This window comes from Asterias rubens, chromosome 12 (genome assembly GCF_902459465.1).
Source record: "Asterias rubens chromosome 12, eAstRub1.3, whole genome shotgun sequence".
NCBI lineage: Eukaryota > Metazoa > Echinodermata > Asteroidea > Forcipulatida > Asteriidae > Asterias > Asterias rubens.
In genome coordinates, this window is record NC_047073.1 from 628,733 (window position 1) to 656,489 (window position 27,757).

General features: G+C 38.2%; 1 protein-coding gene across 1 annotated transcript in view; it reads right to left on the reverse strand.

Moving 5' to 3' along the window:
- Positions 1 to 26,428, reverse strand: part of LOC117297665 (sushi, von Willebrand factor type A, EGF and pentraxin domain-containing protein 1-like) — a 44,860-nt gene extending 18,432 nt beyond the window's left edge. The window contains exons 1-27 of the mRNA XM_033780812.1: positions 26,343 to 26,428; positions 25,424 to 25,594; positions 25,012 to 25,260; positions 24,427 to 24,618; positions 23,929 to 24,126; positions 22,480 to 22,674; positions 21,785 to 21,985; positions 20,935 to 21,150; positions 19,989 to 20,089; positions 19,399 to 19,567; positions 18,962 to 19,186; positions 16,820 to 17,005; positions 14,865 to 15,059; positions 14,382 to 14,520; positions 13,592 to 13,707; positions 13,061 to 13,246; positions 12,192 to 12,383; positions 11,740 to 11,937; positions 10,891 to 11,133; positions 9,859 to 10,056; positions 8,682 to 8,897; positions 7,148 to 7,399; positions 6,251 to 6,336; positions 5,443 to 5,599; positions 3,627 to 3,821; positions 2,053 to 2,718; positions 571 to 732 (exon numbers count right to left, since the gene is read on the reverse strand). Coding sequence (XP_033636703.1) covers positions 571 to 732; positions 2,053 to 2,718; positions 3,627 to 3,821; positions 5,443 to 5,599; positions 6,251 to 6,336; positions 7,148 to 7,399; positions 8,682 to 8,897; positions 9,859 to 10,056; positions 10,891 to 11,133; positions 11,740 to 11,937; positions 12,192 to 12,383; positions 13,061 to 13,246; positions 13,592 to 13,707; positions 14,382 to 14,520; positions 14,865 to 15,059; positions 16,820 to 17,005; positions 18,962 to 19,186; positions 19,399 to 19,567; positions 19,989 to 20,089; positions 20,935 to 21,150; positions 21,785 to 21,985; positions 22,480 to 22,674; positions 23,929 to 24,126; positions 24,427 to 24,618; positions 25,012 to 25,260; positions 25,424 to 25,594; positions 26,343 to 26,373 — 5,335 coding nt within the window. The 5' untranslated portion in view covers positions 26,374 to 26,428. The remainder of the gene's footprint in view (positions 1 to 570; positions 733 to 2,052; positions 2,719 to 3,626; positions 3,822 to 5,442; positions 5,600 to 6,250; positions 6,337 to 7,147; positions 7,400 to 8,681; positions 8,898 to 9,858; positions 10,057 to 10,890; positions 11,134 to 11,739; positions 11,938 to 12,191; positions 12,384 to 13,060; positions 13,247 to 13,591; positions 13,708 to 14,381; positions 14,521 to 14,864; positions 15,060 to 16,819; positions 17,006 to 18,961; positions 19,187 to 19,398; positions 19,568 to 19,988; positions 20,090 to 20,934; positions 21,151 to 21,784; positions 21,986 to 22,479; positions 22,675 to 23,928; positions 24,127 to 24,426; positions 24,619 to 25,011; positions 25,261 to 25,423; positions 25,595 to 26,342) is intronic.
- Positions 26,429 to 27,757: the final 1,329 nt, after the last annotated feature.

A 27,757-nucleotide genomic window follows, 5' to 3' on the forward strand; every position in this document is an offset into this window, starting at 1 on the left:
TAGTTGAATATCAAGTAGGTCAAATTTTGCAGACATCTTGGTACAAACCACTTTTGGCTTCTATGGTCTCTAGAGGGTTCAAATGTAGCAAAAGTTCTTTAATAGTGGATTTTACTATAACGCCTCAAATGCACTTTACATATATGTGCCCTAGTCATTGGGCCAATAACATTCCTTTAATCTTTCTCAGCCCTGAGGTGACATGGCGCTCCAGAGGCTTTTTCATTCAATTCAAGTAAATTCAAAAATGTTTTTTTTTAAGACTTCTCACAGTTAAAAACTGAATTGCGTTTGTCAATATCATATGTAAAAAATAATAAAAAACATCAAACAGAAATTAACAAAGATAACGATACTAAACAAGAAATAATTTCATACACAATATCAACCTCTTCCCAGGCAGGTATTAATTTATACCCCTGGGTGGAGAGAAGCAACTATAATAAAGCACTTTGCTCAAGGACATGCACATCAAGTGTCATGACCAGGATTTGAACACACACTGTAATGACTTATAACCACCGGAACTTGAATTCTATGCTATTAACCACTCAGCCGGACACAACCTACCCAAACAGTCGGTGTGGTTCTTGGAGCCTGTTGTGATGGTAGAGGTTCTTAATGGGCACATTTTGCAGTTGTACTGGGCCTCTTCATTTTGATACTCCCCAATCGCACATTCCTTGCAGGTCTTTGAACTGTTGTCAAAAAACATCCCATAAGGACAGCCAACTGCAAAAAAACAAAATAAAAGCACATAGACCACCATCAACCTCACAGAACACCAGAGCCCAATTTCATGGATCTGCTCACCGCTGAATTCTGTGCTTTTGATCTTCACTTACTTAGCAAGCGGCAACATTTTGGGCTAGCTTTGTAAGCACAGAATGCCTAGGAACATGAAGTACACTAGCACAAAAGCAAAAACTCCTTGCTAACCTGTGAAACACACTTGACACAAGCGCATCATTTTCGGTTTCAGTAAGCGCCAATTCTTTGCTAACCGTAAGTGTGACATTGAGAAAGTATTTTGAGCCTCACTAGAGTCAGCAAAATAAAACCACTTTCAGACTGAACAATTTCCTCGTGGATTGGTACTGCAGGTATGATCAAAATTAAGAATTAAGAAAAAGTGAGCTTTCAGATGGAAATATTTCTCTGGAGGATTGGTACTGGTATGAACTTTAGAATCAGTGAGCTTTCAGATGGAAATATTTCTCTGGAGGATTGGTACTGGTATGAACTTTAGAATCAGTGAGCTTTCAGATGGAAATATTTCTCTGGAGGATTGGTACTGGTATGAACTTTAGAATCAGTGAGCTTTCAGATGGAAATATTTCTCTGGAGGATTGGTACTGGTATGAACTTTAGAATCAGTGAGCTTTCAGATGGAAATATTTCTCTGGAGGATTGGTACTGGTATGAACTTTAGAATCAGGGAGCTTTCAGATGGCAATATTTCTCTGTAGGATTGGTACTGGTATGAACTTTAGAATCAGTGAGCTTTCAGATGGAAATATTTCTCTGGAGGATTGGTACTGGTATGAACTTTAGAATCAGTGAGCTTTCAGATGGAAATATTTCTCTGGAGGATTGGTACTGGTATGAACTTTAAAATCAGTAAGCTTTCAGATGGAAATATTTCTCTGGAGGATTGGTACTAGTATGAATTTTACAATCAGCGAGCTTTCAGATGGAAATATTTCTCTCGAGGCTTGGTACTGGTATGAACTTTACAATCAGTGAGCTTTCAGATGGAAATATTTCTCTAAGGGATTGGTGCTGGTATGTACATAATAATTAGTGAGCTTTTAGATTTGAACTAATGAAAATATTTGTTTTGATGATGACCAATCATGTAGATTGTCTCTATAGATCTTTATCATGGTGCAGCCATCTTAAATTCCTCTCATTGATATCAATGTTACCAAACTGAGGCTGGAAGAGCAAAAAGTCTGGTTCCTTTTTGCAAAATGATTATTAGCATTCATTCTACCAAGATGGAGGGAGCATGATAAAGATCTTTAGGCAACTTGGACTTATTTAACCTACCACAAGAATACGTCAGTGAAGCACTAAATCCATGGGGGCATAACAATTCAGGCTCCTCATAAGAAACGTCTGGCTGCGGATCAATCTCTAAGTCAGGTACGGACAAACCCAGCTCACCGTCATTCGCCATGTTAATCAGAGAGTCCACTATGTCATACATTTTATCCTCTCCAACTGTTCCGTCAGACATATTTGGCATAGTGAAGACTGTGTTGAATTCAATACTGATTGTATGTGTCATATGTACATCACGCCGAATACGCAAGTTTAATTGATTACGCGATTTAGAGGTCACAAAGCGGCGATGTCGAACATCATGAGTGTCTCGTGGAATCGTCCCATTGTTCCTTAAAACAGTCAGCCACTTGTGCACATGCTCAGTAAACTCTTGCTTTCTGACCGCGTTGATAGTACCGTTGAGATCTAAAGAGGTAGGGTAGTTGAGAGGGGACTCCTGTATGCTTCTTCGGTTACGTATTCGACCACAAGTCACAATCACATTGTCGACTGTACACGCTCCAGAGCAAACTCGACGGAATAGAGTTGACGTGGTAAAAATTGTAACAAATTGAGTTTCGATCTGTGTTTGTGCTGCAGCTGAAGAGCAGTCTCCGCTGAAGTAGTTGACTGAAGCTAAGACTTTGGAGCCAAGGGGTCGTTTCTTCCCTAGATTTGAAGGATTAGGGAAATGCAATGTTAAACATTTTGCTTCTAGTGTTAAAAGAAAAGCACTTAAACACAAATTGTATTTCACCCTGTTTTTCTTTTGTATTAAACTTGTACCCATGATACAAGAGAATTTTTTTTTAACTCAACATAAGGGAGTATGCAAATTTATCTGGGATGTTTAGCTTACCGCTTTTTTGGGGGGTGATACAAAACCAATTTTACACTGACCTGACAAAAATCAATTGAGAATGTACATATATGTATACACATTTCTAGCTTTTTCTAGCTGTGTAGATTTAGTTCTTTGGAAACTAGGTCTTGCGTTTATATTCTACTACCGCGGAGTAGATTTTCGAAATTCGAGAGACCACTTAAGTCCTGGTCGGAAGGTAGGAAATTTTCAGGGACTACTCACTACTTCTAGATATTAGTGGATCAACGAAACTTCTCGTTATAATTTTTACTGCCGCGGAGTAAGTATGGTCGCAATGTTTCGGCTAGCTTGATCTAGTCATTGTCAAAAGGTATTACGAAAGCAAGGCTAAAGAACAATATCATTTGATTGAATTGTTTGCAGGAACCAATGCCAACTACAGGATAGGAAATTGACATCATGTGATTGAGAAAACTCAGTGATCTTATGGATAGAAGTCAGACCGAAAATGTATGTTTTTTATTTTTACACATGACTCAGGAAAGTACGGAAGTGTAGTGCGGCCTAATGAATAAAAAAACCAATGCTCTTAGCAAGAACGTACACAATAACTATTATAAATGTACACGACAACTATCATGTACGTACACTGTGGACTTGCCACTTTTTCTATGCAATAAAACAGACTACTCATAAAAATGTCTCGATTTGTAGAAAGAGAATTTAAAAAACCTGTTAAATATACACTTACCAGTACAATCAGGAAACTTCCCAGATGGAAACCAAACTCCATCAGAAAAACACAACAAGGACCTAACGCTGAATTTATCTGACCTGGCAATGTCGTGATTCTCATTGCAGAGCATGGTGCAACCTTCTCCAAGTGGAAACTCATGGCATGCTGTCGCACCATTTATTGGTGGCTCCAGTTTTGGGCAACGTGTCCCTAATTAAATGTAAAAGAAATTGAGCTAAACTTAAATTTTGGGCTTTAAATAATTTAGTCATTGGGGCTCAAATGGTCATCAAAGTTGCAAAAAATAATCAAAGAAAAAACCTTGCTAATATTGCTATAATGCAAGGAGTGTCTTTCTGACAGTATTATTAGTATAACAACTAACAAGGCTGTCGACCATAAGCCCGCCATATAAGTAAATGACCTAAAGAAAGGAAGCCACAAAGAGTCTTTCAAGGCCTTTTGTTCAAAGCCTGGCAAGTTCTTTCTACAGGGATGCCAGTGGCTCTTTCCCTCAGAGCCTGAAATTTTTTTTTGAAGGAAAAGGGGTCACCGCCCCCCCTCCCTCAGACCAATAAAACTATAAAAAACATAAAACTTTTTTAATAAAACATAAAGAAAAAGAAAATTCTGACCCCCCCCCCTCTCTTGCAAAAAAGGCAGGCATAGTCTGATTTTAGTCTTGAATCTTCCGTTTTTATATATCACAAATTTCAAAACGTCATTTTTTGACGATCTTACCCTCTTATTTCTGCCTTTATAGTCTTATATTTTTGTCAACCATGTTGATGGGTTCGTAATGTGAGGATCGGTTGTATAAAAAAACTTCTTTTGCTATTAAATTTTTCGATCGGTGTCAGCAACGCACATTATTGGGAGGGTCCAACAACTTACCGTCAACTCGCTTGGTGCCGCCAACTCGCCGTCAACTCTTCCAAAATAAATTTAAAATCCACAAAAGATGCATAAAACTCTACAGTGTAAGCTAAAAGGGAATTTGAAAAGTTTCAGGCTACATTTCGGTTGTAAGAATTTTGTTTTTTGATCGTGAAAAAAATATCTCTAAGCTACAAAGCCGTCGGTCGCCATCGGTCGCCATTTTGCTTTTTCACGGGCCTGTACAAAATGGACAACAGAGGGCGCTTTCCTGCATTTAAAATAGTCTTGCCTCAAGGCGTGAATGATTGGTACTGCATGTGTAGTGTGTACTGCAATTTATGTTAGTTGATCGCTGAGGCCTTAGGTCAAGACTAGTTCATACCGGCCATCTTGGAAGTGGTTGAGTTGACAGCGGGTTTTCTCTGGTCAGATGAATTACGGAGCGCCGGAATTTGTTTTCAATAAAATATATTTCTCCGGCCAAATGAAATCTGGAGCGCGGGAAATCTTTTCCAAAACTTATATTTTCTCCGGCCACATGAAAAACGGAACGCAGGAAATCTGTTTTCAATAAAATATATTTTCTCCGGCCAGATGAACTACGGAGCGCCGGAAAAGTTTTTTTTTTTCTTTTTTGAAAATTTGAAAAAGCCGGAATTCCGGCAATAGCCGGAAAACTGGCATCCCTGTTTCTAACATGCAAAATGCTAAGATTTCTTGAGCAGATCCCATGTTGGTGCAAAAGTTCTGGAGTAATTTTTGTAAGATTATTTTTTTACCATTGTTAAGTGACCCTTTCAGCAACTGCTGCTGGTCATTTTGTTTGTATCCATAAATATACAAATAAAAAATACATAAAAATTAAAATAAAAAAGATTAGGGGTGAATTGCTTTTTACATCAACCATGGCAGGCAATCAAGTAATCAATATTCAATCTCAGTCAACACTCACCACTTATTGTTACTGTAAACTTGCACAAACTGGTCTTGCTGTTATCTGTGTTGGTTGCAGTATACAGAATATTAAAAGTGCCCTGAGGGAACTCTGTCCCATTGCGATGACTGGGTGAAATATTCAATTTATCACCGGTTAACTCACGGAACATCGGCTGCAAATAACAATTGATATAAAATAATACATCATGGGGCACTTTCCTGTAAACCATGCAAACATGACGCAAAGATATATTTGTTATCACTTGTGTGCTCATGGAATAGTAGACCTTCAGCCTCCTTGGATATGGGACTTCTTAGATGTTTTACAATGTAAATTAAAACACTTTGACAAAACATAAAGGAAAATTAAACAAGCGATGACAAAATTTAGGAACAAATTTGACATGAACTTCCACTGTACCGGTTTTGCAGTAACCAAATTAAGAATGGACTATTCCGGTTTCTACTAAGCTCCGCCAACCGCCGAGCACTCCCAATGACATTCTGCACGATTCTGCCGCGCGTGCCCAATTTACGCGCACAGTTTGATTGACAGGCCGGATCGGTCCATTCCGACCAACTCCCTGCCACAAATCATGTGGCTTCTACTGAAGTTCGGCATGGTTTCAAGTTTGGAGTAGAAAGATATCAGCCGACCACAATAGCATAAAAACTAGCAAACTTTGCAATGCTTTGTAACTGAAAAACAAGTGTTTTTTTTACAGAGAGACTAATTATATCTTGCTTACTGACAAAACATTAAAAGCAAAATAAATTGCATCCATATTTGAAGTCCAAGTGACAAACTAATCTGTATCCTTTACCTTTGGCCAGACTACTTGAGTTTTTGTTGTGGTGGTGGTTATATTGATGTCATCAGGGCAAAATTCAACAAGTGGTGAATAGTCATCTGCAAAGAAGAAAACAACAAAAATAAGTTAATAAGTTAAAGTTTACAAATAAAGGAAGTATGAAAAGAAAACTCATCAAGGACACATTATTTAAACATTAATGCTAATGGTTTTTAACGCTCTAAATGTTAAAGTCCTGTCTTAATACTCATTATCATTATCACTATCCACTATCCACTATCCACTATCCACTATCCACTATCACTATCACTATCACTATTATTATTATTATTCTTATTCTGCATGAAAACGCTTACAAAGTACAAACAAAAACAAAAGCCAAGGACATACATGCCTGGAATTAAACAAGTTTACCAAAAAACTGTAGCCCGATTCAATTCCAATAAAATGGTCTGGGGAAGACATACAACTTGTGATTAAATATTTAAAGTAATAAACCAAACAAGGGAAACTGAATAAGTAAATTTGAAAACAATTTGATTGAACAAATACAAATTAATTAAAGCGGGATTCTAATCAGAAGCCGCCAACTACAGGCGCCCCTGAACAAAGATATTGACAAAAAAGGGTGACTGCCAATAGTGATTGTTATAAAAAAAGAGGGATAAACCGTTGTCTCCCAAAAAACAGTGACAGGGCTATCTATAAACATTGCCAGTGAAATGCCATAGAAACTAACACTAGTGGTTTTCTAAACCTTGGTTTGGGCTGCGGCTTTGGCTCATTTTGATTATTTTGGACATTTATCAGTTGACATTTTGCACGGTGTTTTCAAACAACAAGTAAAGTCCAAAGCAGTGGCTGGAGCCCTCGCCGAAGTTTGAAGAAAGCCCTTGGTTTCCCTCTCACCTTGAACTTCAACTCTGAAAAAACACTCCACGCTGTTCCCAGCTGCATCGCTAAACACATACGACACATTGGTGTCTTTAGTGAAGTTGTATGGAGAATCAATATTAGACGGTGTCTTCACCACGGTAAGCTTATCGTTGGAATTGTCCAAGGCGGTGGGCAGAGTGAAGAATACATTGACCCCGAGTGTCTCACCAGACATAAAGGCCACCTTGGATCCTGGGCATTTAGTCAGGTAGGGCTGCAAGATATCTTTTCAAATAAAACAACATAATGTTTTTGAAATGAAAACAAAATTGTGCTGGGAGGAGTCTTACAAAAATGCCATTTCAATGAAAGATGTTTTACCTTGTTTAATTTGAAAAATCTATACAAAATTCAGTGTATAAAGTAAACATTCATACAAGGTATGGAGAAACGCCTTTTTATTAGGCCTGGGCGAATTATTCGAATATCCGGTTAATGGCGAATAGGTTTTCTTATCTGTAACCGCGAATGCCTTTTTTTTCTTAACCGGATATTCGCATAGGGCGCGAATACCTATTTATAAACCGGATAGTTCTGTCATGACAACCAAGTAACCGGATATTCTTTTAATATCCGAATATCCGCGGACGTCGGGCGACAACTGATAAGAATGTTTTGTCTGAATCCTTATGAAACTTCTATTAAGACAGCATAAAACAGCATAAATTAAGTATTTAACTATGCTCACCTCCGTGAAGAGTTAAAACAATGACATTTCTGACGTAATTTGTTCAAAGATTACGAAAGTTTTCCTTCACGTAGAGTCAATCACGACCAAACGAAAAAAGCAAATCGCCATCTTTAAATTAGATCCGGTTATTTTTATGAATGAACCGAGTGACACTGTCTAAAACTAATATCAATCCGCCCATACGATCTCATTCACAAACAAACAGCGCCCTCTAGCGGCTAAAAAACTATTCGAATATCCGTCTAATTTCGGATAATTGGCCAGCGGTATCCGAATATCAAAATTTCACTATTTGCCCAGCACTACTTTTTATGAATACTATTAACACTATTAAGTATCACTTTTAACTTTTCAGTGCCAAGGTCGCACACGTACCATCTATTTGATGTATTCCATTATTGTACGTGCAATGTTTGCTTATGTACTCCAATTGTACATGTACGTCCCATTATTACAAGAGGGCAATATAACTTAAAACATACTATTGACTTAGGATGTACCAAAGTATTAAAGCTCAGCAAGATACACTTTAACCTTACGCTCAAAACACAAAAACAAGTCAAGCACTGATAAAAGAGTTAATGGACTGAACTAAAGTACACTGATAAATTTAACTTTTCACACATTATATCTATAGTAAACATATCTGAATGACTGGTTGATGCAATGTTTGTCTGGTGGTTTTGCATAGAACAATAAGATGTCACAATATTGAATGCAAAAGTAGGATAATTAAAAGGGCCACCGGGGGCGGTAAAATATAAAACGACAACATACTTTACATTTAACTGTACAATTTGGACATTCAAGACCTACCTCTACACTTTACTTGAAGATCATTGATGTCTGTGCTCCATGATCCATCAGGTTGACACGACACTATCATCTGACTCATGGGGTCAATCAACTCAAATCCATAATTGCAATAGAATTGACAACTTGTGCCAAAGAATGAAGAAGTTTGTTGGCAGTAAGCAGGAGACACACCACCATTTTCAGGGACCACATCCAGCAAGGGAGAGCACTTCACAACTAAGAGAAAGTTGTGAAAATTACTATTTCATTCAGCACCTACACTTGCCTTAAAATGACACACAAGACCTCTAATGATGACAAAACCATTGATCTCTAAATATATTGACTGGATAAGACAGGTTGCACCGTCATGCTTCTACGCACATGTTCTTTTAAGTTGTATGGGTGGCTAGTGGAAGTGTCGTGGCAGAGCGATTAAGAGCACCGAATTCAAACTCTGGTATTTCTGATCAGCAGAGTGTGGGTTCGAGCCCCAGTCGTGACACTTAAGCCCTTAAGCAAGACACCTAACCATTACTTCGTCCTTTGGATGGGACGTAAAGCCGCTGGTCCCATGTGTTGTGTGACGCACATAAAAGAATGCAGTGCATTTATCGAAAAAAGAAGAAGTTCGCCCCGGTGTTCCTGGCTGTGGCTGCCTTGTAAACCCTTATGAAATGGATCTCAGAATTCTTAACTTCAATAACCTACCTTTCTGTAAAAATGTCTACCAAGCGCCTTGACCTTGTTGGTAGATTCGTGCGCTATACAAGACTTTGATATTGTCATTATATTGGTGCAGAAAGCCCCTCCAACACCACTGGTTCGATTCCTGGCTAATGCCACTAATGAGTAGACTTGTGCATTGGTTCTCTTCTATGCCTCAAGGGTTTTTTCTCAGTTGTTCCCCTCCTCCCTCCAACATTTTGTTAAAATTCAAAGCAATAAAAAACCAATGTATGTTTTGTCCGGAATTTTGTTTCCTCATAACAGATTTACTTTGATTGCAGCAATTGAAATATGAAAAGGTCATTTGTGGGGTCTTCAAAACGTTGTTTTCTAGCTTTTGACAACATTTTAGATGGAAAGAAATTCTCTTTGAGGAATCAGTACTGGTATTTTTTAATAAGTAAGCTTTTCAGATTAAAAACTATCATTTATTTCTCCCAAAAGTAACAAAACTGCCAGATGTACTTACTTTGACAAGTTGGGCGTGAACTGTCCCGATACCAAGACATTGATCCGGTGTTAATATCCCTTGAACATTTAGCCGTGTCCCTCCCATTAAGAACGTACCCATCTGTACAACGAACGCGACAAGTGCTACCATAACTGTTGTTACACGATCCAATGAACTCGCCAAAGATTGGTGGATTAAGCTCAAGACATCGACGTACTAAATAAAGAATTCAATAGGAACAAAACATTTAGGTAATGGAGCAATTTAATAGCAGCTTGGTGTTACTCCACACACACACAAACACAGCACACCAGGTAAACAAAAATATGTGGCTGACGTAATGTGAATCACAATAGACTTACCACAACGACTGCCCCCGCATTTGTCAGAAATTGAATAATTCACATTGAGATTCAGAAGCTTCCAAACCGTCAATTGTGTCCACAAACAGAATTTCTTCAGGTGTTCACAAGTTCACTAATTCCATAAATAAATGTCAGAACCGCATCCCCTGTTTTTCTTTGTGGTTAATACACAAACTGATAATCATAAAGGCACTGAACACTATAGGTAATTACTCAAAATAATTGTTAGCATAAAAACCCATCTGTAAACAAGCAATGGGTAGCTGTTAATAGTACAAAACTGAAATATTTCGAAGCCTTTTTTAGGCATTTGAAGCAACAATGGTGTTTTTTCTTTTATAATTCTCTTGCAACTTTGTTGACCAATTGAGTCAAAACTTTCTCAGATTTGTTATTTTATGCATGTTAGGTAGCACCATGTGTAAATCTCTTTTAGGTATTAGTGTTGATTCAAAGAAGAACCGGTGGTTGACAACTCCTTTCAGACAACTATCAGAACCAACACTACTCCAAAGAGATTTGCACATGGTGCTACAGCAAACCTCACCTAGTTATACATGTTGTACTCTAACCACGCAAAGTTTCAAAGACTGCTACAACTCCATTATCAATCAAAGTTAGACTTTAAGTGGGATTACCAAACAAAAAATGAAGTCAGTCAAACTATAAAGTCAACATTTTTCACCTTTCACAGCAACTTCAAAGTTACAGTATGCCTGGTTTGCTGCAGTGTCAACTGCTGTGCAATTGATGTAATGGTTGCCCTCAGTAAGCAAAGCTGGCTGTTGTAGGCTGCATTTTACAGATGGTGTTTCACCAGAGTTATCTGTTGCTAATACCTTCCACTGTACAGTCGCCTCTAATGAGCTTTCTGGGAGGTATGTGGTGAAATCCGTTGGACACGTGGTGAAGTGTGGCTTTTCATAATCTAGAATTTCGAATATGAAAAGAAAGTGTACATGATTGGTTATTAAGCACCAAATATTTAATTAAAATCTTAATACTTCATGAGGTTGGTAAATTAGTTTTTGAACAGGTACAGTTCAAAAACTTAAACAGCTATTATTTATAGAATGCATATAAAATTGAGCGACAGCTAGAGTATCAAGCAGTTTTGTTTATCTACTGCTCATAAATGTAAAAGTGAGGCTTACGAAAGGTGCTCTATAAATCCATTTTTACTGTTTTTAAAGAGAAAAAATTTGATTTCTCCAAGAAAACCTGCAAATAAAAAGGCTTTTAAGATCTGTGCCATAAGATGTTCAAGTTAGTTTTCAATCCCACCATGACACAAAAGTTTCTGTAATTTCTTTCATTAACATTTTTCAAGGGCTAGCGCAATGGTCTAGTGGTAAGACATCTGCTCTAGGTCATGGGTTCGAGTCCCACTTGGGTGATTTGCCTGTGGATTTCTTTCACAAAACTCAAGAAAGTACCGAGTATACAGTGATTTACACACACTGATGTAAGGGTTAAAAGAAACTTTATATTCTGTATCTCTGATGCAAACTAACAAACTATTTAAAATTCTTACCAATGCATTTGATTTCTGTAATATTCTGCGACCAATCTCCACTACCAAGGCAAATGACACTGGTGTATAGAAGGTTCACTGTGTAGCCAGACTTGGAGCAGCGTAAAGAGCACTCATCATTATAATCTGGTGAGATTAGACATTCTGCTGGAACTATTTCTAAACCGGTTGCTGGAACTAATGGTTCACATTGACGTTCTGAAATTAGTGTTTAAAAATTTGATTTTTAAATTATTATTTTCCAATACAAAAGACATGTTTAAAATTCAAACCTTATATACTTCCACACATACATACATGTATTTTTAGAGTGTTCTACAAAGATCTGAGCATTTCACAAAATCCGACGTAAAAATACTAACAAACAATTCATTGATGTAGATACAAAAAGTATCGAGTAAAATGATATAGGGCACTTGTATATTCAAATTCAACAAACAACAACCATTTACCTTCACATCTGAAATCCACAATATCCCATTCGCCGTTTGCACGACATCTAGACTGTGAGGAACCAAGTCCACCATATCCGTATGGGCAGTCCCAGAAACAGGTGGTGCCCAGGAACTCGGAGGCTGGTGGGAAATGACGACAGCCAGAGCGTATCACCTTCTCGTCGTTAGCCAAAGCTGGGCAAGTTATTGCTGAAAATCATACACAAAAATTAAAACTCACAGACAGTAGATACATGCAGACAGCAACTGCAACAATGCAAACCAAATACATGTAGACTGCTAAAAATGATTATTATAATAAAACTTTCTAAAATTAACCGACTGTATTTATATAATGAAATTATTCCATACTCAAATATCAGTATTCTAAAATCTGGTATGTTCTTTGCTTAGGATGAAGTCTTTAGAACATGTAGGCTGTTCAATTTTAGAACTTTGAGGCATTGGACACTCCTATGTAAATCTCATAGGGTGAGTGTTGGCTCTGAAAAGAGCTGCTTTGGTCTTGATGTTTCAAACAGTATACTCTGCTCTGAAGACGAGCAGAGTATACTGTTCGAAACGTTGATACCAAAGAGCCAACACTCACCCTGAGAGATTTAAACATGGTTGTACAAGCAAGTTTACTATTTATTTATAGTTTCTTCTTATTTCTCCACACCATGCAAAGCTTCAAACAACTGACAAAATCTTACATCAAGGGCCTGAAAACTAAAACCAACAGACAAAACCTTACATATCACGGGCCTGCAAACTTGAACCAACTGACAAAATCTTACATATCACAGGCCTGCAAAACTAAAACCAACTGACAAAACTAAAAGAGGGAGACCTACAAAACTAAAGCCACCTGATAAAAATCTTACGTTTGCATAATGGAGTAGCACCAGACCAAGCTACTTTGCCCTTGACTTGCTCGCATGTCCTACTCTCATCACCAAGTAGATTGTACCCCTCATTACATGAGAAGTTACATGTGGAGCCCAAGATAACACTTGGGCACTTACTGAGAGATCCACTGGCTGGGGCTTCCAAAGTGAAGCAGCGAAGAACTATCATGATCATAGAATGAAACATAAAAATCATTTTGCAAACCTGGAATATTTTCTTTTTGACAGACATAATAGCATAGTGGAAATGTTAACTATATCAATTATTTATTTTTTAAATTATTATTAATTTATTAAAAATTCAATCATCTAGCCCAAGAGCAAAATACATCATTCGGTCGGCTAGCAGATTTGTCAGCAACAATTGACAGCAACACACGATGATTGGCGGCAAATTCAAAATGGCAACTCGCAGCTTAACAGAGCTTGCAGTAACCCACTATTCGTCATAGTGTGCGCCGGCCTTAAATGACTGATTCAATAGTGGTTTTGGTACAAGCATCTTACCTTGGACAGTAATGTAAACTTGACAGCTTTTGCTATTCATTGCTTTATCATTTGCAATATAATTCAGGCTAGTGAACCCCTCAGGAAATGATGATCCTGATGCCAGGTGACGAGAGCTGAATGGACAAATGAAAACAAATATATAGTAAAGTTATAATAAAAAAAAACAACAGTAGGTGGGCTTATAAGCAAAATAAAGTAAGACTTTGAACTTGTCCAGCCTCAGTGTATTTGATTTGAACTAAGAAGAAGACCCCTTGTAAATGATGTAAAAAGTGCCCTCATTTGGTCAGACGAAGGACTGTCATTGGCTCACAGTTATTCATACTCATGTTAGAGGAAGTACTATTATTGGCTGAGAGTTTGTTACCCCTCTGGACCCAATTTCATAGCACTGTTAAGCACAAAAGATTGCTTAGCATGAAATTTCTTCCTTTATAAAAACAGGATAACCAACCGAATTTCCACGTGATTTTCAGGATAAGCAAACAACAGCTGAATACCAGTAACAAGCAGTATGCAACAAATGGAAATTTGCTTTGTAATCCTGTTTTTATCAAAGAAGAAATTTCATGCTAAGCAAATTTGTCTGCTTAGCAGCTCTATGAAATTGGGCCCTGGTATGATTTCTTAAGCTAAGAACAGCGCCCTCATTAAAATTAGAAAGAAAGAAAAACTATCACTGAATGCAAGTTACATGCACATGGCACATACACAAATGCGTTTCTTTCTTTTTTTGTACTATGGGGAAAAAACTCTCAATGAGAGCAAAACGAGTTGAGGGCTTTACCTAATGTGAACATTTACAAAACCGGAATTATCTGTGGCTGTTGGTGTCTTAAAATAAACAAAGGCTTCTCTCATCTGCTTTGGAGCTGTCTTTGTAAAGTTTAGTGGACAATTGTCGTCAAATACTGGTGGCTCTTGATCTGAATCAGAGAGAGGAGACAGAGAAATAATTTTTAAATAAAATGTTGCTGTCATTTAAAATAATAAAAAAAAAAAAAATATGAAGTCACATTAAAAATGTTAAGTTCCTTTGTTCAAAGGGTTGTTGAACAATGTTTTGGTGACTGTATATTCAGTGTTGTATGAATACCAGTCTATTACTACATTTAGGAAGCCTCTCAAACACTTCTCTATATACTAGCGCTTTGATCTCCCTTTAAAAGCACTTTACTTATTATTATCACAGTCTATATATGCGTTCAATTAGACAACCGAAACAGATATCGTCTCTCCCTTTAAAGCAATGGGTAGATTATTGTCTTACCAATACAAGACACTGTTGTCGGGCTGCTCCACACACCGTCAGCATTGCAAGTTGTAATGGAAGACCCTTTCAAGGTGAAGCCATCCACACAAGTGAAAGTACAACGTGTATCGAAAGGCAAATCAGATTCAGTGGTGCATTCTTCTGGTTCAATGGCGCCATTCTCTACACTCAGAAAGCCTCTGCATGAAACAGCTGTTTGGCAGGATGCAATTATTATTTTACAAATTGATGGGCCCAATTTCATAGGGCTGCTTAAGAAAACATTAGCAGGATACCAGTCACAAATTGTACTTGTCCCATGGTAGTTTGGTTGGTGACTTTATTCTGGTAAGCAAAGTTTTGTTGTGCTTACGAGCAGCTCTATGAAATTGGGCCAAGTTCACCTCTGGCAGGGAATGCCCAAGTTGTCAACATGTTCAAGGTCGTCAAGACATGCCCACCTATAAGACACTCTAGCCTCAACTATTCAGTATGTGGAGTCCTGCTATTATTGTTCTATTATTCATTTTTTTAAAGTGATTCTCTATGGGGTACCACTTTAACAAAGGCAACATTGTGGGGTAGCATTGTTCCATTATTAAAAGTACCCTGTAAATTGCATTGGGCTATGAGAGAATTCTTTATTCAACCTTGACCCCACAAGGGAATTCTTTAGAAAAAATTAAAAGAACAACAATAGACTGTGTAAGTCTCACGCTCACCGGAGCGAAAAAACACCACAAATGAAGAACTTATTTTTTGTATGAAATCAAATCTTTACTTTAACTTATTCTTTATGTCGAATCTGAACAACAAAAATCATTACAGTTTGTTTAAATTAGTTTTAGCTTTTAAAACGAGTATACAATTAATAGGGTTTTAGTTTATGTATAGACAAAAGTAAAACTCTAGGACTAGGATGTTTAATTGATCTTAAATTGTTTGAAACCCCCGTTGTAAATCTACGCCCGAATGTGAAACTACTAAAAGCTGGTTTATACACAGACGCCACTGGTCGTGAGGGCTTTAGATTAACACGTTACGCAGTTTAAAGAGGAAAACGACGCCTAATCGACCAATGAAAAGACTTTCCACCCCACGCGACCAAAACAAGCTTCTGCTTAAGTTTCGTGATCGGAGATGGGCACAAATTCTTAATTTGTTTCAAGTAACCTGACCTGCATGAGGTCAGGGTTAAATATCTGTTTTTCTGCGCCATTTCTTTGAATTTATTTTTACTTTTATGTATGTTGTTAATTAGTACTACATTTTCAACAACATAATTTATGTAATTTTTATGGTCATAAGGTACGTTAAACTAAAATAATGGCCGAAACAAAATCTCCCCAACGTAAAACTCCATTAGGTTGGGACTGGTCTTGGAAGTTCAATTTCTCGCGAGACTTACACAATCTATAGCAGGATCCAACAAACGGATCCGTAAGGTTGGGTGTGTGTTTGTAATGAGTAGGTATACACATTCAAACCAGGGACCTATAACAAAAGAGGACAATAGGGTCCAGGGTTTGGGAAAGGTCCACAGTTGGAAAACGTGTACAAAACCAATGGGGGCTGTTGCAAAAAAGGGACAATAGGAGGTCCATGGTTGCAGCCATACACAAGCTTGTGTGTGTATGCATGTGTCAGTAACAATGAGCAAAGTTATACAGTAATTCACACTCTGATGGTTACCGCATTCATCGGTGTGTGCTTTTTTTCAGCAACATTTTGTGTTTCGGCAGTTTATTCTACTGTAGAGACATCTTCATTTTTATCAAAAAGTCACAAATAAGTTGAACTCTTAATAATTGAAAATCATCTCAGAATGAAATATGTTGTCATGACAAAAGCTTTTGAATGATGAATTTGAGGTGAAGTTACAAACTTTGGAACTGGAAATGGCCAAAACTTTAGGAAGTGCAGCAGATTAAAATGCTTTAGGATGATAGAAATTTGAAGATCAACTGTCCTACCTTCACAAGAAAACTCATCTCCTGTCCACATTCCATCAGCAAGACATGTCCGTGTGGTCCTACTTGTCTGGTTCCTATGGTAACCCCGATCGCAGACAAAAGCACACGATGTTTGGTAATCTACCTCAGTGCCAATGCACCCTGATAAGTAGGCATTAGTGAGGGCTGGAACCTTGCAGGTACTTGCTGGAACCAACATACATTTGGAAAAACTTATCTTTATAGATGTTATAAATTTGCATTGGGGGTAAAGAATATCATTTGGTTTTACCCTAAAGCCCGGTTCATACATCCTGGGAATGCGAATGCATTACAACTTTTGTCGCCACAAATTCGCAACAAATAATTCGCAACAGTTGATCTGAACTGTGCTCACTTGCTGCGAACACTTGCTGCAAACACAGCCATGTTACGTCAAAATTCGCTACGAATTCGCATTCACAGGAAGAATGAACCGGCTTTACACTGATGTGTGTAAGCACTATATACTCAGTACTTTCCCGAGCTCTGTGAACAAAAATATTACTGTTTCACAGAAAAACATATCACAATTTTCTCCAGAACTTAAAGAAAAGCTTCCAGAAGTAGCTAGAGTGACAGGTAGTACAATTGATTACACATTTGCATGGATATTTAATCAGCAGAATATTAGTGAGAGACACTTTAATCAAGTTTAAGTCCGTTTTCAACAGGTTGTATTGTTATTACTAGCTGACGTGTAGGGAAGTTGTCAACACTGTCACTTAAATAATTGTTCCACCATTCAAATTGTCACCTTTTTCTGTTTTCAGTTTTGTCACTGCCTTTCGAAGTGAACAGGCTGTGTGAGTTTTTTACTCACACAATTTAATTAATTTCCCTCCACTCCTGCCCTAAAGGTCTTGTCAGTCATCTTAGTATACTTGTCATTGTGGTATGTTTTTTTTTACAGGATTCACACAGTGTTTCTGTTTTGGGGGTTATAGTTGCAAGTAAATGTACTTTGTCAATTTATTTCTTTCACTTTGTACACCTTGTTCAAGGAACTTACACGCCCATTCGTAATATTGAGTTAAAGTATTGTAACAATAAGTTGTGTTAGCGCTCTGAGGTTCCCTAGGGGCTAAGTCCGACCTCATGTCTCAAGGTGGAATTTTACAACTTAACTAATTGAATGATGGGTTAACCTTATTGTGTAAGGTATGACTAGTTTCAATAATTGTTTTAGTGCATTCTGACTGTGTGCCCACGTGATTGGAGTCAGGTGGGCACGCAGATTATTGTTTGGCCAGGTGCCAGTTAACAAATATAAATTTTGTGCGCCAAATTAGTAATAGGGGCGTGGTGCCCATTAATGGTTGTGTCACGTGTACATTGGAAGAAGAAGCCATGTTGGCCAGATTTGTTGTGGTGTGGCAATTGTTTGCCAATTAATTACTTTGGGCGTGGTGCCCAGTAATGGTTGAGGTCACGTGTTCATGGGAAGAAGACTCCAGGTACTAGGCAAATTTGATGAGTGTTATGTGGGCAGAAGAAGCCAAGTACTGGCCAAACAATTGTGGGGTCATGTGTACCAGAAGCTATTTTTATGTGTGTGACTGGCTAGCCATAAGTTTTTCAGCAACCTTCACAATTTTTGTTTTGGAAATAAAACAGTTTTCAGAGGCTGTGGCAATCAATCAAAATATAATTTGTTTGCTTGTTTTATTCGTACTGAGTATAAATGTGTATAATCTGAAATCAAGCATGCTAACCATGGATATTCATAATGCCATGTTCACTCAAGTCAACAGGCCGAGCAGTTAAGAGCACCAAATTCAAACTCTGGTGTTTCTGATCAGCAGAGTGTGGGTTTGAGTCCCAGTTGTGCCCTTAAGCAAGACACTTAACCATTGGTTCGTCCTTCAGATGGGATGTAAAGCCATTGGTCCCAGGTATTGTGTAACGCACATAAAAGAAACCAGTGCACTTATCGAAAAGAGAGGGGATTCGCCCCCGTGTTCCAGGCTGGATTAGCAGCATATTGCGTTTAAGGGGTAGATCAAACATAGTCCCACATACCTTGCAGGAAATCTTGTATGTTAATGCACCTTGAGCATTATTGAGTGGCGGATATATGCACACTTTATAAGAAGCCACTATTATGTTAAAATATCAACTTACGGATGCAGTCTACATCTGTGTCTTCCCAGAAGCCTAGAGTCGATGACGATTGCTTCTTGTTACATCGAATCCTGACGTCACTTCCTCCAGGTGACAGAGTGTAGCCTTCCAGACAGTCTACTTTACAGACAGAGCCATACACTGTGGACTGGTCACAGTCACCGTGTCCAGAAAGAAGGCTGGTCTCGCTGTTCCGTGGTCCAAACAATGGTGGGCATCTAGTTACTGCACAAAAACAAAGAACTGTGATGACAATGGGAGACTTTGGGGGATTTTTTAAGTTGGCAGCACTAGCTTATACCCAGAGCTACATGTATGGAAATATTTCAGAAACTGCATGACGTGTTTGCCACTCATACCAAAAGGCCTGTTTTATGGCTATAGCTGTTGCTTTCAATTAGCATGGGAATAAAGTTGGCTGATGCATGGATGCTTACCTAGTACACTGACAGAGAGGACACAGGATGCTACGTTACCACTGGTGTCTTCTCCTTCATAAACAAGTAAATGAAATCCTTCTGAGAGTATCGTGCTCCTATTGGCTGCCACTTCCATGTCATTTATGGTAACCAAGTTTGCTATGACATCTCCGCTAGCATCAGTGGCCTTTATATGGGGCCAAAAAAAAGGGGTCGTTGAAAATGATATTATGCCTAACAAATATATTTTGTTAAACAAGGAATGTACATTATGATTAGGATGTGTCATTAGGGCCTAATTTTGTGGCTCTTATACCACAGAATTCTGGCTTACTGCATCGTATAACGAGTGTGATTCTATGAAAACACAGAAATGGGCCCAAGCAGCTACCCACATCCACCATTTGCCACCAGTATTTCCATACTTCTATAAAAATTAACCCCTAATATGGTCAGTGTGCTACATGTACATGTCATAGGTCAATTGCTTTTGATTTATATGATTCTTGTCATCACTTCTATAACCAAATTTATGCAATAAAAACACGAACAGCATATTCCACCAGACAACTTCCAATTCATAAACTAACAACACTTGCTGTATATACCTGTACAGGCTCCCATCCGTAGGTGTTACCAGTGAAGGTGGTTCCCTGCTCAGCATACAGAGTGATAGAAGCTGGACACTGCACCAATGGTGGTGTTATATCTGATGACAAAATGTTGATATCATATAAACCACAAGGGAAACTGACTGGGTAAATTTTGAAATGATTTTTGGGTTTGAACAAAGAATTGACTAGAGTGGGATTCGAACCAACGACCTCCGGATTAGTGAGCCGGCGCTCTACCAACTGAGCTATCTGTAAATCAGATGCTTGGGTCTTTCATTTTTATTCATCCTGAACACAACCGGAAACAACCTAGGCGGTATTGATCTCGCGTAATCTCGTTTTTAAGACTAAAGGAGGTCTGGAATTTGGGATTAAATAAAAGTGTCATGATCTCTGTGATTTTAACCACTGATTCTAGCCCTCTTTATCCATGGACCATGACACCACCATGAGCGCATACATGCCTGGTGCTTTCTGCACCAAGCACCATCCCCTGTTTTAGCGTACAACCAGAAGGATTCTTTTCAGTGCTCATGAAATAAGTGCGTGTACACTTTGTCTTCCAGCAGAACAGGCTTTGGACACGTTTGGTAATTACTCAAAATGTATATTAGCATAAAAAACTTACTTGGTAATTAGCAATAGAGAGTTGTTGATAGTATACAAAATTGTGAGAAACGATTCCCTTTCAACAACATAGTTTTTCGAGGATGAGGTAATTTCTCACTCAAGTTTTTGACTTGCTGAGGCATCTTAAGCACACAAATTTGTGCAACAAGGGATTTTTTCTTTCATTATTTTCTTGCAACTTCCATGACCATTTGAGCCCAAATTTTCACATATTAGTTATTTCATGCATGGTAATTGGGATACACCAAGTGAAAATATTGTTCTTTGACAATTACCAGTGCCTTAAAGTGGTAAAAACTAACTGACTTACCAATGCATTGAAGAGGGGTCCCATCCCAGAGTCCATTTAACTGACACATTCTACTCCCTGTACCAGTGCTGGTGAATCCTGATGCACAACTCATTTCACATACTGTCTCGTACCTCTGTAGTTGGTCCGTCTCCATTACCTCAATATTTTTATGGGTGCAGGTAATTGGCATGTAGCCTTGGCTACTGGGGATTTCTAGGGGATTACATTGGACCTCTGTTAAATGAAAAAAAGCAAAATACATCAAGTTTAACGTTGAACAGTTGGATAGCACTCACATGTGCGAGTTAACAATAATAATAATAATGACGTCTTCAATATCACTGGTATCCACAAAGGTGCTCATGGAGCTTGCATTAGTAATAAAATTCCTTTGTGGATCATCTTCTCTTGACACAGAGAAGCGGTGAACAGGGGGAGCTGCATAACATAAAAACAGCAGCAGTAGTACAATCTCCTTCAAGCTGTATCTCATGATTCAGTGTGTAGAGCAAATATTTACATATCAGCAACTTACTTGATCTGTTTCAGTCACAGAAAAGTACTTACGATTCAGGATTATAATAAATTCTCTGGAATTTTGCGCAGTTTATAGGTTTCTTAAATAAATATCAGAACAACCAAAATAACGTTACAGCCAGTGTTTCACCCAGATTAAAACATTCCTCTTATTAAAGGGATGATCCTGGCATGAAATTCTTATCATCAGTGAGCTTTCCAATTGAAACTAAAAACAAACCTGAAGGCGCACACTCTGGCAAACAACATAGATTGGCCAACATAAGCACAGATACACTACTAGTAAATTTCAAATGTAAATTCTACAGCACAAACTTCTTCATACATGTACCTTCACATGTGACTGTATTTTTGTCCCATACTCCAAATCCATTGCCATCATCAGTGCATGTTACGTATGTGGGCTGTGTTGGCATGAATCCTTGGTTACATATCAGAGTACATGTTGTGCCAAAAACCTCTTCTTCGTTAGGGCAGCCATTTTTGATACCGTTCTCAGGTTGAAGTAACTCACTGCTGTCACAAGTTACAGCTAAAATTGAAAGAATTGAAAGAAGTTAAAACTGACTATTTAAAGGGTTTTGATACCTTTAAATCACGTTCTTTGCCACTCACTGTGAATTAAGATGTATGTTATGTAACTTCCCTGTAGAAGTTTCAGCTTCATTAGTCGTCAAGCTTTTGATTCGAGAAAAAAAGTGAAAATCACAGAGCAATGTTTTGTAATTATACATTGTACATCCTAAAATAATTTTTGTGACATTATTTACTCATTTCTCAAAAACTAAAGCAACTCAGCAATATTTTAAGGGAAGCTTTCTATCATTATCTTCAAAATGTATTGGTTTATTGTAAATCTGTAGACATTGTGTTTTATGTTGTACAAAAAAGTACCCAAACCTTTAAATAACAAACAACTGTTTAAAACCAAAAAGTACAATCGTCAGATGGAGGCAGATCCTAGCAGTACTTGCAGGAAGGTTTTAGTGCGGACAAATTGTTTGAAATAAATAATTAAATAAATACCTTCACAATGTGGAAACATCGACTCCCATTGACCATCAGATCCACAGTTGACCTCTGCTGACCCTGTCAATGCGTGACCATTTAGGCAGGCATAGTGACATCTAGAGCCTGCAGGTACCTGGTCAGTTAGTGGGCACTCATCTTGGTTCGTTATGAAGGCGTGGGGAGCAACATAGGCTCGTGGGCAGGTTTGTTCTGATCACAGGAGTCAAAAAGATTGATTGGACATTAAAGAAACACAACCTAGAGAGGGCTGGGTCATTATCTAGATGATTCAGTTGTAATACGATTTTATGGACACAAGCACAATGTAGGGCCAAAGTGCAAAGCATCACGCTTGCGAGCGTGAAAGATTGCGAGCGAGCGTGAAAGCTTGCAAGCGTGAAAGATTGTGAGCACAAAGCATGCTTACAATTGAAAGATTGTGAGCACAAAGCATGCTTACAATTGAAAGATTGTGAGCACAAAGCATGCTTACAATTGAAAGATTGTGAGCACAAAGCATGCTTACAATTGAAAGATTGTGAGCACAAAGCATGCTTACAATTGAAAGATTGTGAGCACAAAGCATGCTTACAATTGAAAGATTGTGAGCACAAAGCATGCTTACAATTTGGTTTCAAAATCCCTACTCCGCAATATGGGGTGTTCTATGTTAAAGTTTAATCTTCCTGTTTTTATAAATGTGATCTGTACAATTTAAAATATTACAAATTTTTATTTTATAATCCTTCCCTTTAATGTTTCCCTGCATTGCAATACCTACATTTACCACTTTTACGGTCCAGGACTGCTGGATACTGACCATCCTCTGTCCTTACCACTTAACTCCTTTTGGTTTACAACCACCAATTGTTTCTAAAATAGAAATCTTGATTGGCAATAATTGTTCCCCCTTTTCTGGATCCCATCTTAATCCTTTTTTCCTCTCTTTTCTATAAATGGATATGTAAAAGAAGGTCCAGTCAGTGCCCATGAGCAAGGCACTTAACAATAATTGCTTCAAAAAGGTTTGGAAGGTAGGGCATTCTGCTCCACCAGCCATGCCTAAAACCTTACTGTGAAGGGGGTAACCCTGTTTCAGCCCGATGAATAGATGGCAACGTGCCCCTGGTGGCAGTTTGATCTGGGCCAATAGCCCAAAATAGTTAAGTGTAGTAGCCCTCACCATAAAGTGTCTGTCCTACCTTATGAATTGGGCGAACCTCATAAAATAAAAATGTAAATTATTTTTAATTCAATTCAATTCAATTCAAAAACGATTTATTAAAACATGTCTCACAGTTAAAAACTGAATTGCACATGTCAACATCATATGTTAAAAAAATAACATCAAGTAGAAGTTAACAAAGAAAATGATATTAAACAAGAAATTATTTTGTATACATCAAAGTTCAATATCCCGTTTCAATAATTTATGTCAGCTAAACATAATGAAGGCCCATTTACTTTTGCACTGAGTGTCATAACCTTCCCAGAATCCTTCACTTTCTCCGGCCTGTGCATGACATCTTCGAACTCTACTCCCAACCACCTGGTAACCAGCATCACACTCAAATTGGCACCAAGAGCCATAGGTAGTTAAGCAAGATGTGTTTCCAAAGAACATGCCATTTTCTGGAGGAGTTAACTGCGGGCATGTGAGAACTGGAGACAAGAACAATATAGAAAATCTGTCAAGCCAAATGCAATAAATGTGCAAAATTTTGCAAACCTTGCCCTTCCGCATACCAAAAGCTGCATATATGAAGGACATTCAAGGTACTGCAATTATATTACAATTTATAAGCAAAGAAAATTACAAATAAGAAGTTCACACAAAACATTAGTTACCAAAACTAATTTTCTGTTTTATGTTATTTTGTTGACATTTTACTAACAAAGTTGTATTAAGAGGAAACATGGTCACTGGCAAAGAATGCAGCAGTGAGTATTTGGGTATTGTACCTGTGCAGTGGGGCTGTTCAGCACTCCATGTACCAGTAGCTGAATCCACCTGTTGCATGCACTCATTAGTCTCTTCTCCATCCAAAACATAGCCCGGTGAACAGGAAAAATGACATACAGAGCCATAAATGAACAGCGACGTGCATCTCATTATCTGAGCTGGTCGAAATAGGCGAGTTGGACACTGAATGACTAGAAATAAAAAGGACAAACTATCAAGTTTGCAATAGAGCTCAGTTGCTATAAAATACCTCTTACCTTGCACTCTTACCATTTCCCTGCTGGTGGTAAAAATTGAACAAAAATGTGCTTGTTGACGATCATTTCGGCCAATTCAAAAGAAATCCAACAAAAAACCCAACAGAGAGGCTACGTCTCTGACCAGGGCCCCTATTTCAGAGCTGCTTAAAGTACAAAAAGAAGTTAAGCATAAAAACAATTACACTTACCAGAATAAGATTACAAGCCAAACTACCATGCCACAAGAATAAATGGGACTGGAATCCTGTTTATTAGCAGTAAAATTGTAAAGCAAATTTGCTCCTTAAGCAGCTCTTTGAAATTGGGCCTGCTACTAAAACTAACCTTGAACAACGACAGAGAATTCACAGGTCGCTCTGTTGCCACTTCCATCCAGGGCTTCATATTGGATGATGTGTGACCCTTTGCCAAATGTTCCTCTGGGTGGTAGGCCTGCTGTCTGCACAACCTCCACTTTGGTTTTGGAGTTGTCAGCAGCAGTGGGCAGCTCCCAGCTGACACTCGTAAAGGTCTCTCCAGCATTTGCATAAGCGTTTGCACTCTTAGGGCAGGTCAGACTGGGCTTTTGTTTGTCTGTAAAAAAAAAAAAAAAAAAATATCGAAAGACGAATATCTTATTACTTAAACAATGTTTTTATTATAATTTTTTTAAAAGTGCATGTATTTTATCACTAAGTACCTTTAAAAACAGTGTTTCACTATACAATTTAGTCCTGTTTAATGAGGGATTACTTACCAACACATTTTGGATGTGAGCCAGTCCAATGTCCTGCCTGGTCACAGACTCTCACCCCTGTTTGCCCCTGAGCAATACTAAAGCCAGGCTGCTGGCAGAAATGTGTACAGATGCTATTGTACTCAAACCCCTTGGTGCAGTTTACTCCAGTCAAAGTGGGACAATTAATTGCTGAGGATGCGTGATGAGAGTAGTAGGAGAGAGAGATTGGAGACAGTCATGGATTAGTCAAAACATGTTAGTTCAATCTTATGGGGACAACAATGGCTTGACAACGTTGTAGTTTAATACATGGAAAGCAGATTTTGATGTCAAGGCTGAAGAACAAAACATTTATAAGCTACATCTTACTTTAAACATAGTGGCCTGGTGCAAAAACTCAAGTATTGGTGCTGACAGAACATGGGTTTGATTCCGCAAACATTAGGGTGACATGGTCGAGTGGTTTAGAGCACCGGATTCAAGTTCTGGTGGTTAAGTCATTGGAGTGTGGGTTCAAATCCTGGTTAAGGCACTTGCGTACTTGAGCAACATGCTTTAACTTTAATGTTTTCTCTTCACCCAGGGGATATAAATGGGTACCTGGGAGGCTAGAGGTTGATTTTGTGCATGAAAATGCCACTGGAAAGCCACGGCAGCTCAAGGCAGTATACGCCCAGGGAGCTGAGAAAAAGGAATATTTATTGGCCCAATGACCAGGGCAGGGCACTTATGAAAAGTACATTGAGAGTTGAGACGATATTGTGAAATGCGCTTTAAGAACTTGTTATGAATATTTTACATTTATCCATATTTGCAATGTCCAGTGGATGGGAACAAAACCATAGGTCCCATGTGCTGTGTGTATAATGCACGTACAAGATACACTTACAACTCCTACAATCATATGAAATATAGAAAAATAGAAAAAAACACTTACGGTTACATTCTGGCATAGAGTCCGTCCACATTCCTTTTTTGTTGCAATGTCTTGAATCTTTTCCACTAATGGAGTGCCCACTAATGCATTTGATGGTACAGATGGACCCGTACCGGTTGCCATGTGAACAAACAACAATCCCATTGCTCACTGAAGGGTGTTCACTACATTCAGTTTCTGAAAAGAAAAATTTTCAAACATATTTACGCTTGTCTAAGGTACTGTAGAACACTTTTCTTTGAAGGGATTATAAAACAATTCTTACAACACTAAAAGAAGACACTGTCTCATAATTTACAAGTAGTAACAGGTAACGAAAAACCTGATTACAAACCATTGAGCCACCAGTGGGCTTGAAGCCCCAAAACTTTCTTACGATGATATTAGTTAACATGCAAAGTTTAATTGTGGTGTCATAGGAAAATTTGTCACCCGGAGATTCTGTCCCCCACATGGAAAATTAACATGAGCTGGGGGAGGTTGATTCAAAAGAGGGCGCTATCAGAAAAAGTTCGTGTACACAGTTTGCAATAAGGGGGACAGAATCTCCTCACACAGTGTAAATAAAAACTGAAGGTGATTTGTGCAGTGTCTACATGCTTTTCTGGACATTTAGAGCATTTCAGAAAAAAACAATTCTCTGGAGGATTGGTAATCTGGTATGAACTTTAGAATCAGTGAGCTTACAGAGGGAAATATGTCTCTGGAGGATTGGTACTGGTATGAACTTTAGAATAACTGAGCTTTCAGATGGAAATATTTCTCTGGAGGATTGGTACTGGTGAACTTTAGAATCAGTGAGCTTTCAGATGGAGACATTTTTCAAGAGAAGGATTGGTACTGTTATGAATTTTAGAATAACTGAGCTTTCAGATGGAAATATGTCTCTGGAAGATTGGTACTGTTGAACTTTAGAATCAGTGAGCTTTCAGATGGAGACATTTTTCTAGAGGAGGATTGGTACTGTTATGAGCCCGGATTAATTTCAAACTTCTCGTCATTATTTTCAAATGTATCCACTCTATAGCACCTTCATATCTTCAAGAACTCATTTCTTTCAAATCATCCGCCTATGCCACCCGCTCATCGTACAACAAAACACTTCTTCACATCAGTAAAACTAAATCACGCGCAGGAGATCATGCCTTTGAAGCCGCTGCTCCCCGGCTCTGGAATTCACTTCCCCGCAACATCCGGGAAGCCAACACACTGGAACGGTTCAAAAATATGCTCAAAACCCATTTATTTGTTTAATCTGGCCGTTTTTGTTTTTGCTTGTACTGTTTTTTGTGTCTTTGTCTTTGCATTGTTTGTTTCTTTGTATATTGTAAAGTGCTCCGTTCTTTGTGGGATGCTATATAAATGCTTTCACTATTATTATTATTATGAACTTTAGAATCAGTGAGTTTTCAGAT